The sequence below is a fragment of the Microtus ochrogaster genome, chromosome 8 (genome assembly GCF_000317375.1).
Source record: "Microtus ochrogaster isolate Prairie Vole_2 chromosome 8, MicOch1.0, whole genome shotgun sequence".
In the NCBI taxonomy this organism is placed as follows: domain Eukaryota; kingdom Metazoa; phylum Chordata; class Mammalia; order Rodentia; family Cricetidae; genus Microtus; species Microtus ochrogaster.
The window spans coordinates 15,690,127-15,701,991 of NC_022015.1; the positions used below are offsets into that span (position 1 = coordinate 15,690,127).

General features: G+C 42.8%; 1 protein-coding gene across 6 annotated transcripts in view; it reads right to left on the bottom strand.

The window, feature by feature from the left end:
- Positions 1-2,718: 2,718 nt before the first annotated feature.
- The window catches only part of Lyrm1 (LYR motif containing 1), a 22,940-nt gene continuing 13,793 nt past the window's right edge, over positions 2,719-11,865 (bottom strand). For all 6 annotated transcript variants that reach the window (XM_005351161.1, XM_026781263.1, XM_013347732.2 and 3 more), the window contains exons 2-4: positions 10,306-10,496; positions 6,339-6,431; positions 2,719-3,819 (exon numbers count right to left, since the gene is read on the bottom strand). In XM_005351161.1, the coding sequence (XP_005351218.1) occupies positions 3,703-3,819; positions 6,339-6,431; positions 10,306-10,464 (369 nt within the window). In that variant the 5' untranslated portion in view covers positions 10,465-10,496 and the 3' untranslated portion in view covers positions 2,719-3,702. The remainder of the gene's footprint in view (positions 3,820-6,338; positions 6,432-10,305; positions 10,497-11,865) is intronic.

The window sequence follows — 11,865 nt, forward strand, 5'->3', positions numbered from 1 at the left end:
AATGAAATAAAGGTATTCCAGAAGACTCTAGTTTCAATTTCTTCATAGTGCCAAGCAAATTCTGAGATGAGCAAGCCAGCCAAGTGCCCAGAAAGAGTATGTGTATCGTAATAGAGACAGTGAGAAAGTACACTCCTACTCAAAGTAGGTCACTAAAGGGATTTTTAAGGAAAGAAATATAATCCTTGCCAATATGTAGATAAATCAGAATGAACTGATAGTTAGGACTGTATCATTCCAAATATAATACAGTCAGTCATGTGAGACAGTAAGATGGTTAGGACCCAAACCCATAACTCTTGGGCGGGTAGCTCAGCCGTACTGCAGGCTGCAGAAGAGCTGGCACAAGGGACTGCTAAGAGACAAATGAATCTTAACTATAGTTCTCCAACTCCAACTTCATTCAGTGCCGAAAAGCCGAGAGAGGCAAGGGCTGGCTCATTCCTCAAGGGTCAAGGGACAGAATGTTTTTGCATGATGGATGGTATTTTTGAAATGTAAAATATTTCCTCTACTTTGAAAACAAAGATTGCCCTAAATTTGAGGTCACTTTAGTTGGGGTCAATGTGGTAATGATGTTTCCTCCTGGGAAAGGGACAATGTCCTTCAGAAATCATGGTGAATTAGAAGCTAGAGTCTTGGGCAAAGATGGTCAGAATTCAACTCATGGAGAAGCAGTAAGCTCTGCTTATAAATAGCTAGCAGATGACATCAGGCAAACCTAGTGTATTAGTTATGGATCTCTAGAGGAAAAACACTGATAGAATGAATTAATCTCTCTCCATATATACAATAAATCCATATCTATACATATCTGTGTTTATTTATTAGAGCGGCTTACAGGCTGTGGGTCAGCTAGCTAGCCCAACAATGACTGTCTACGAATGGAAAGTCTGAGAATCCAGTAGCTGTTCAGTCCATGAGGTTGGATGGCTGTCTCAGATGGTCTTCAGTATATGCTAGAATCCCAAAAACGTAGGCTTTGAAGCCAGCAAATCAAGAGTGAGGGCAAGCAGGCAAAGAGTAAAAGCTTCCTTCTCCCATGTCCTTCTACATAGGCTGCTACAAGAAGGTGTGGCCCAGATTAAAGGTGGATCTTCCCACCTCAAAAGGGATATCTTTCCACTTCAAGTTATTTAATTAAGAAAAATCCCTCAGCTGGGTATGGTGGCCCATGCCTTTAATCCTAGCACTTGGGACATAGAGCCAGGCAGATCTGAGTTCCAGGCTGGCCTGCTTTACAGAGTGAGTTCTAGGACAGCCAGGGTGACATAGAGAAACCCTGTCTCAAAAAACAAACAAACAAACAAAAAAAAACAAATAAAAGAAAAAGAAAACTCCCTCACAGGTACCCAGATGCTTGGGTTTAGTTCATTCCAGACGTGGTCAAAGTGACACTAAGAATGGCCCTCAGACCTGATCGCCAGTCTAGTCTTTGACCTTAGGATTTTTTAGCTATTGAGCAGTTACATTCAGTTCTGCTAGTGACAGGAAAGAAGTTCATTGAAGGCGGGGACATAGGGAGGTAGTTCCTGGCTTCTGGAGACAGAACACCAGAAGTTAATGAACTTGGAGGGAAAGCGGGGGAAATGCTATGGAGAGTAAGACATACAAGCTGGGCATGTAGTGCACACCTGTCATCCTAGCATTTAAGACAGGCATGAAAACCTTGAGTTCAGGCAAGGGCAGCCTGGGCTACAAAGTGAACCTACCTCATATTCCATCCATCCATCCATCCATCCATCCATCCATCCATCCATCCATCCATCAAAACATGTTATGTAGTTTGACAGCAAATTGATTTTTTTCCAAGGTGCAGAGTCTGAGCCTTTTGTTGTTGTTTTTATTGAGCTCTACATTTTTCTCTGGTCCCCTCCCTTCCTTCCCCCTCCCCTTCTATCCTTTCCCACGATCCCCACATTCCCACTTTACTCGAGATCTTGTCTTTTTCTACTTCTCATGTAGATTAGAGAAAACTGATGTTTTATGTAATTGTATACACAACTTTGCAAAAGAAGCTAGATATAAAAAAATCACATTAAAGCTTCCTGTCATGTATAAGATTCTCAAAGGTTGGCATAGCAATTAAGCAGTCTTCCACTGAGAAAAAGGTTGGTGGGAAGGGTAATTCCTAACGGTCAGTAGAGTAAGGCAAAATTGCACATAGTCAAAATCACTTTGTCTCCTTGAGTCACTTGGAAAGGGCACATGATGGAGACAGGCAAGTTGGGTCTCACTTGGTTCAGCACACCCAGTTTCTTCTGATGTCCCACTGGCTGATTACCACATGAAGTTGAATTGCTTGAGTTTACATACCCCATCTTCATGGGAGATACTTCAACATTAAGTCATTCTCCATTGGGGCAATGCTTTTACACTGGGGCTTGCTAGAAGAAGAAGAAACAAAGAGATGGCAGATTGCTTTTTTCCAGTTCAAGCTAGTCTGGGCTAGGTCCTCAGAACAGCCAATATGCCTGCTGCCACACTGACATTTCTTTCCTCGCCAAGGCCTATCACTGTATTTGTGTTGAATGCGCACATACTATTTATTACTTCACTGATGGACACAGTATACAATTTGTTTTCCCTGCTATTGCCAATCCCTGAAGTATGTTCCTTGAACATAAGAAGGATGCTTCTCCTCACATGAGGCACAGCCCTTCTGCTGTTTCTAAGGGTCACAAGCCCATTACAGAAAAGAACACCAAGAGGCCCAAATAAGTAGACATTTATCTTTATTAGTGAGGTCCACTCTCTGCTGGTGTGCAAACAGTGTTCTGTGAACTCCCACCCGACTCCACACATGCTCTCTGTCCTATTTCTGTCTGGATATAACTTGGAAGTCAGCTGGACCTTGTGCTTTTAAATTAGGTTAAAGTAGACTAGAAGAAATGCAGGATGTCAACGAAGCTTTTAGATCCTAAGTGCATTTTAAGTAATCACACTTAAGACAGGGTAAACAGAACTAAGGCAGGTAGTTCCAATTATCAACAGGGAGAAGGGTGCCATACCATATTTCCATTAAAAAAAAAACCACATGATCATGTAATTCCAGCACTCGAGAAGCTAAAGCAGGAGGAACAACACAAGTTCAACACCAGTCTGGTCTACATAGAGAATTCTATCCCAGCAAGTGTTACATAGAAAAACCCTGTCTCAAACACCCCCCCTATTAAAAAAAAACCCAAAACAAAACAAAGTATGATCAATCCAAAGCTGCCCTTTCTAATGGGGTATATATGGAAATTACAAGAGTCAGGTGACCACAAGATGCCTATACAGAAATCACTTTTAAGCATACGAATAACTTGTGGATAAACCTCTACTAAGTATTTTGGGAGCAACAGAGTTTGGTAGCCATGTGAATCTGCAGCAACCAGTTGACCCCCTTTGATCAGTTGATGTGTGTTGAATGGCGGTCCCAGCAACTGCCTTCAGCCTTCCTCCACAAGCCTTAGACTTGCTCCCAAGGATGACTTTGGTGAAGACTTAAGGTCCATGACCTCTAGATGCAATGTCATTGGCTTAGGCAACAGCAAGGGCACCAAAAATCCTAGGGATGCTCACATGTCATAGGTGAGGACCAACTCTGGAGGTCTAAAGGAAGTGTTGGTTTTGCTTCCAATCAAGAAGGGCATGTTGCCTGATTTACATTCAAAACCAAGTCCCCTCACCATTCTCAAAAGCCAATTGTCCTTTCCATTAGGAAATTTCGTCGTGAGACTGCAGATACACTGGTTTGGAAAGTTTTCTCAGTTTCTCTTGGGTTTGTAGTCTCCGGCCTCGTAGTGGGGTGAGACCCATTGGAGGCAGATGAATCTGAGTGAGAATAATGACATGAAGAATCATAATTATTAGTGCAGCTTATATTCATCGATGATTTACTGTTTCTAAGTGCTAAATTTACCACAGACTCAATGTTTATATTTCTGCATCCATTGATCTATCCTTATGATAATTTCTTAAGGAATTATAATTCTTTTTGAGACAGGGGTTAGCCCTGGCTGCCTGGCTGTCCTGGAACTTGCTCTGTAGACCAGGCTGGCCTTGAACTCCCAGATATCTGCCTGCCTCTGCCTCTCGAATGTTAGGATGAAAGATATGCACCACCTGTAATTCCTGGTTAGGAATATCAATTTTTATAGCTGGAAAAAAATGGAGGCTTAGAGAAATTAAATACTGACTTGTTCAAGGTTATACATTAAGTGATGGAGCTGGATCTGAAGCCAGAATCTAATTTAGAGTTTATTCTCATCTATGCCATTGTGCCTGGACATAGGAAAAGAACTACAGATCCACTCAGAAAATGGGCATCCAAAAAAAAAAAAAAACAGACGAACAAAGCTGCTTGCCTACTATACTGTACAGTGCATGATGGGCATTGGTGCCAACTCAAATGCCCATGGAGGTAGAAAGTTGCTTACATGGCTGTGACAGCTAATTTTATAAGTAAATCTGATTGACCCCCAGTAAGAATCATTTCTGGGTATATGTGTGAGGGTATTTCCAGATAAGATCAGTATATGAATTCTTGGATTCAACCCACTGCCCTCTCCAATGTGGAGGGGCATCTTCTGTTCTAGTAGGGCTTGAAAAGTAAAAAGGCAAAGGATAAATTCACTTCTTTTGCTTCTTGCTCACCTTTTTTGAGTGCTGAGACACCCCATCTTCCCCTGCCTCCTCCACAGACTTCTACCATCAGCCCCTTTGGTTCTTAGGCTTTCAGGCTCAGACTGACTTGTGCCACTGGCGTTCTCCTGGATCTTAAGCCTTCATAACTGTATGAGCCAATTCCTTACAAGAAACAGTCTCTATATATCCAGACTTGTAAAGCCTGTCTGTCTATCTCTATTCACCATCTGCCCACCCACCCTCTCACCCTATTCTTCCATCCATCCATCCATCCATCCATCCATCCATCCACCCACCCACCCATCCATCCGTATGTATCTTCTGATCTCCTTCCTATTAGTTCTATTTCTCCAAGGAACCCTGACTTGAACAATGATGGCACATTCTTTTTGGTTTTTCGAGACAGGGTTTCTGTCCTGGTCCTCTTATAGACCAGGCTGGCCTCGAACTCACAGAGATTCGCCTGCCTCTGCCTTTCAAGTGCTGGGATTAAAGGCATGTGCCACCACTACCTGGCTAGCACATTCTTATAATAGCACACAATGCAAACATTTAGGATTGGGGTAGAGTTGTACATAAAGATGCTCAGAAGATAGGAAATAAGTAGGTAATAAAAACAGGATACCTAGAATTCCATGTATGAAGGAATGTGTGTGCACAGGTGTGTGTCAAACTAATAATATATGCCAGGTAGTGGTAGTGTATGCCTTTAATCCCAGCACTTGGGAAGCAGAGGCAGGCAGATCTCTGTGAGTTCGAGGCCAGCCTGGTCTACAGAGCTAGTTCCAGGATAGCTAGGGCTGTTACACAGAGAAACCCTGTCTCAAAACAAAAACAAAAACAAAAAAAACTAATAATACATCATCAGATAATTGGCTTGAACTGATTAAATATCAAATTGCTGCTTTTCTTTTTTTATATTTTATTTATTTATTAATTATGTATACAGTGTTCTGTCTTGTGTGTATGCCCTGCAGGCCAGAAGAGGGCACCAGACCCCATTACGGATGGTTGTGAGCCACCATGTGGTTGCTGGGAATTGAACTCAGGACCTTTAGAAGAGCAGGCGATGCTCTTAACCACTGAGCCATCTCTCCAGCCCCAAATCGCTGCTTTTCTAAGTTGAAGAGTTGAAAACTGATTATTTAAAATTTACAGTGATCTCTTCCATGAGGTGAGAATTTTTGACAATTTTCTATAACCTTTAAATATTTTGTTAACTTTTTTTTTTGTTTTGTTTTTCGAGACAGGGTTTCTCAGTAACTATGGAGCCCATCCAGGAACTCACTCTGTAGACCAGGCTGGCCTTGAACTCACAGAGATCCACCTGCCTCTGCCTCCCAAGTGCTGGGATTAAAGGCGTGTGCTACCATTGCCCAGCATTGTTTACTTTTTAACATTTTAAAAGCTTACCTTTTATAATAAGGAAAATAAAAGTATTTCATAAAGATGAGTAAAGGCCCAGGTAAAGCTTTATAAACATGCACTGGTTTTCCCTTCCAACTAGTGGGAAGCTGCACAAGAAGAGACCAGATGTTCACTGGCATAGTGATTTATTGTGATACAAGGATAACTGACTTCCAACATGCTTCCTACAGTGGGTCTCAGCTCCTTATCAAGTATTAGCCCTCATGGTATCCATTCTTAGAAATAACTGGGATGACAAGGATAAGTGTGCAGCACCTGTTCACTGCAACCATACTTACTGGCCTTGGATACGGAATCTGGTAATGCAGTCCAATCTCAATCCTGGCTGTGCACTCATCTATACACTGCTTAATCAGGTCCGGGTCCATGAGCTATTTAAGGGAAACGTAAAATGAGGCATTTAGTATCTCCTTAATAGTATATAAAATATAGTACAGATTTTCTTAAACTTTTCAGTTCACTACCCAGGAAACTCAATAATATTGGTAAATAAAATTCTCTCCTGCTCTTATCTTCCAGTTAACCTCCTTATGTGCCCCTCCAAAGTTAGTCTATGAATATATAAGCCCAAATACAGAGAATTAGTCTTTTAAAATTATTTCTCATATTATTTTGTGTGTATGGTGGGGGTGTGCATGTGCCATAGAGCACATACTATGGTGCTTGTGGAGTTGGTTTTCTCCTGCCTTTCAGTGGGTTCTAGGGATGGAACTCACTTGTCAGGCCTCTGTGCTCAACACCTTTCCCCAAATGAACTGTCTCACTGGCTCCAGGTTTCTCTTATACAGATATCTTAATCTCTAAGTTTTGCTTTTTCATTAACATACTTTGGAGCTCTTTGGGTATTCAGGCATCAAGAGCCACTCTTCCTGAAGACTATCAGAACTCCAACATAAGGCTTTATTATAATTTAACCACTTTGCTAGTGATGGGCATCCCAGCTACTTCCAGCCTTTTGCTACCATAAACAATTGTGCTATACATCTTTATGCAGTTTTTTGCTCACATACCAATGCATCTAAGATGAATTCTCACAGCAAGAATGTTATGACAAAGAGACTATATAGGTTCATGCATGTTTCATTCTCACAATATTCCCAAGTTACTGTCTATAGTTGACACCAATTTATGACCCCACTAACAATCTGCAAATTTACACCCACACCAACCCCGAACAAGAGAGTTACACCCTCCCAACACTGACTTTCTAAAGTAGTGGTTCTCAATCTGTGGGTTGCGACCCTCTTGGGGGCACCACATATCAGATATTTATAATAAATAATAGTAGCAAAGTTATAAAGTAGCAACAAAATAATTTTATGGTTGGGGTCAGCACAACATGAGGGAAAGGGTCACAGCATTGGGAAGGCTGAGAACCACTACTCTGGAGGAACCTGGCTTTTCAGCAAGAGTAAGACACCAAAGAATGATTTAAGTGGGAAAAGGGGAGTTTTGTAATCCTAAATCAGTCAAATTGCGATAATGTACTTTCAAGTAAAAGAACAAGATGTTTATTTGTGTGTGGGGGGGGTAGACACAAAAAATAAAACCCCAGAAAGCCAAATCAGGGAAGGGGAGAGACTTTCATTCAGGGGATCTAAAAAAAAAAAAATCAGTACACAGATCTTCTATGTTTGTGAGATTGCTTCAAGGCAGTGCCAGAATTGCATCAGCCTCAGATGACACCCAGTGTGAAGTCTGCGCCCATGTGGCTTGGAAATTCCAAGGGAGTTCTTGTCTCCGGGTGCTTGGAGTTCCAGGAACAGCAGCACAGAGAACTTAGCTGAGTCCTTTAGGGCAGAGGCTCAACTCCCTGACCTCTGTGGCCTCAGCAGCTATGCCCACACTGGGATGGATAGTTATGTTGCCATTGGTCTGCTGGGATTCAGAGCAATTAATAAGATACCTTTGGATTATTAAACTTTTAGTGCAACCAGGGTTGTTATAAACTGTTTATGTCTACAGGAGGAACTGGGCGCAGTGTGTGTGGGGGGTGGAGAGAAAAGCCCTCTGACAAAGCTGTGGCTAAAGCAGCTGGGCTTCTAGAACTCCAGCTATCATCAAATGAGCTTGGGCTAGAGTTCTTCAAGTTCAGCCGCTCACGGGCTACTGCATGATGTTGTGACATGACATGCATCTGTCCCATCCTTGGCCACTCCAGGTTGAAGCTCAAGGATGATTTTGAAATAAATGAAAACCTAGCCTTGAGTAGTCTTCAGACAGCTGTGCCTGCACAGGTTTACTGGGTACATGCCACCAGGGTAGACACATGGAGTCCTCTCTGCCTTCAGCTAGCAAAGACACCATCTGAGCATAACAACTCTAATACATGACACCAAGAAAAAGGCCTGGTGGAAGCTAGGCGGGTGGCACATGCCTGTAATTTCAGCACTCAGAGGCAGAGGCAAGAGGATTCTGAGTTTAAAAACAGTGACTTCTGGATATGCCAGGCCTGTGGCACTCCTGAGCTCACTGCAGCTGTCCTTGCCTGTGTAAGACCTAAACCAGATCAAGCCAGTCAACACTCCAGCATAGATGGGAGGGGTGCTCACAAGGCCCTGCCCCTAGCTGAGGAGCTGTTGGCAGGTTTCTACCAGAATGTGAGTCAGTTCTTTTTAAGGGTGTGACCCGGGCAGTCAGCTCTACACCAGCGAGTACGTGGGCAGCACAGAAAAGAAAAGCCATGAAGTTGGGGTGGGTAGGGTGCAATCTGGGAAAAGTTAGGGGCGGATATTGTCAACATACATTGTGTACATGTATGGAAATTTTAAAGGTCGGGTGTGGCGGTGCACACACCTTTAATCACGGCACTGAGAGAAGAGGCTAACTGGATCTCTTTGAGTCGCAGGGCAGTTGTGGCTACATAGAGAGTCTATATATGATTTAATAAACATATATTAAAACATTAAAAACAAAACAATAAAGCATGGAAGCTTCGGGTCTTCCTAGAAGAAAAGGTGCTTTACGAGTGCTTCTTTGGTGGTGTTTGTCTTCATTTTAATTCCACTCTTTTCATCTAACCGAAATCTCTCTGAGGGACCTTATTTTGATTAATATTTTTATATATCCCAAATGTCTAGTCTAGTGTTTGGCACTTGGTGGGATCCTTGAATGAGGACTAAGAGCAAAGGGTTTCAGAGGGGCAGCAGGTGGGAGAGAAAGGTAAGGGGAGGCAGGAGGCGGGGCTTGTAAGTGGACCACCAGGCCCAGGTGAGCTCCTTTCGGTGGGTGGTCAGAAACGAAGCCTGGGCCAGGCCTGGTGGCACAAGCCTTTAATCCCAGCACTAGAAGGCAGAGGGGAATCTCTTTGAGTTTAAGGACAGCCCCGGCTACATAATGAGTTCCAGGACATCCAGTGCTAATCAGACCCTGTTTCAAAAAAAACAAAAACAAAACACACACACACAAAAAAAAGAAAGAAAGAAAGGAAGGAAGGAAGGAAGGAAGGAAGGAAGGAAGGAAGGAAGGAAGGAAGGAAGGAAGGGAAAGAAAAGGAAAAAAAAGAAAGAAAACGAAATAGCCAAGTCCAGAAATTCAAAAGTGGCTTCAGCACAGAGGCTGTCCTTTCGTTGGCAGGCAAGTGGCAGGAGGTGGTGTGGAGAAAACACAACCAGAAAGACAGAGGATACAGGAGAGAAAGGCCGCAAGACTAGATTGTTTGGAAGGCATCAAGCAGAAGTGGGCAAAGAGGAGCCAGGTACTTACGGTTACCTTCCATCTTAGTGCCAGGCAGTTTTCCCAAGGGGATAGCAGCCAGTGCTGGATGGTTTGTCAGGATGAATCCTAACCAGCTGGCTGGTGTCTGGGTATTTGGTTGTGTTAAGTAGGTAGTAGAAGCCCTATTTTCTGTGGTACCACTCTGTTGGCCACAAAGAGTTCATAGCTAAGTTACGGAAGGAGCCCATGTCTTTTTCCATATTATAAATGGGTTTATAATCAGAAGGCTTTGATTGGTTTATAAATTGAGAAAAAAGCATTTTACTGCAAACCACCCCTGGGAGTGGCTGGCCATCGGTATGTGAGGAACAGCTTTCACTGGCATGACTTCTGTCACCTGGCTCACAGGGTTTTCAGAGGATGCTAAGCCATTTACCGGCTGAACTGGCAAGCCCACCCAAGCCATAGGCTGGACCCTGCCCAGCTCCGAGAGTTGGATGGGTCTTCTTCAGTTAAGGTAGGAAAGAAATGAACAAATACTACAAGAAGGGTCTCGTCTCTTACCATCTCCAGATGGGGCCTACTTACATTTTTGTTTTTCTGGAACAGTGTTCTGGCTTCATTTAGTATGTACTGTTTTTCTTTGATGGTGTCTTCCATCTGCCCTGATGCTGCCTGCCATTTCCGTGCAAGCCTAAAAATGCTTCGGTAGAGGCCAAGGACTTCTTGTCGTGTTGCTGTTGTCATCTTCAGACCCACCAGAATAGGAGGAGGAAAATCTACATACAAATGCAGTTTGATAGTGGGCAGCCAGGCAGATGTACAGTTTTTTGAATGAAGATTTTTTAATTAGTCTAGATATAATTGTTCCTTCTTAACAGGTCTGTGGGTAGCATTACCAAAATGACGTAGTAGAAACATCAATCTCTTTTGCTCTCTCCTCCCATCTTTCTGATTTTTGAAACACAGTTGCACAAGCTAGCCCTGTTTGGCCTGGAATGTCACATATAACCCAGAGTGGCTTCAAACCATCCTGCCTCAGCCGTCTGTATCCCAGGATTATAGACCTGTTTCCGCAGTTGAAGCTTGCCTAATTGGCTGTTTTGCTATGAGCCCACTTTTACAAACACAGCAAGACCAAGTTTACATTTATTATTTTTTAAAACCAGACTGACCAGAATACCGCAGAAATAATGATTTTAGTTTCTGTTCTGGTAAATTTACATGCCTAGAAGGCAGATTTTAAGTGTGTTTTGTTAAGACAGGGTCTCACTATGTGGCCTAGCCGGCCTAGAACTTGCTTGTTTGTAGAGATGGAGTCTGGATTTTAACCCCGGATTCTCCCTTCTCTACCATCAATTAAAGATAGTATTTGTTACTCATCTCTGAGCAGCAGCCACCTAGAAAGGAGGGCCTAGAGCTGCCAGTTTTCCTGAGCAGGTAGCAGGACCAGGCCTGGAAGCGTGGGCCTGTAATCTCAGCACTCAGAAGGCTGAGGAAGATCATGAGTTCCAGCTAGCTTGGGATACATCTTTAAAAATAGTGGCATTTTGACGGGCAGTGATGGCACATGACTTTAATCTCAGCACTTGGGAGGCAGAGGCAGGCAGATCTCTGTGAGTTCGAGGCCAACCTGGTCTACAAGAGCTAGTTCCAGGACAGGCTCCGAAGCTACAAAGGAAAAGTGGCATTTTATAACATGAAATCCTAAAATGACAGTTATCATTTTAAGACTTGGTTACCAAATAAGTCAAATAGGGTCAGTCTCAAGTCTCAGCTTTGCCCAGAGGCAATTTCTCTTAGTTTGGAAAACATTTCTCAACACTACCTTCTTGATCAATAAGAACTATACAACTGAAGATTTTTCTTATGGCTGAAGATCTTCTGACCACTCTACCTTTTTCTATGAACACCAATTTTAGTTCAGTGGGTGTGGCCAAATGAGAACTGACCTAAGCATACACCTTCTGTAAATTCTTGCTACTTTTATTTTTATGAAGTATTTTTGAGATAAAAAGACAGAATAATGTGATAGCTACATACAATAAGCCATGAAGAACTTATGGAGACACTTAATGCCCCCTCCACCTTGGACCCCTGCTAAATCAACAATCAATTCTCTCTCCTTCCTTCCCTTTTCTTTCTTCC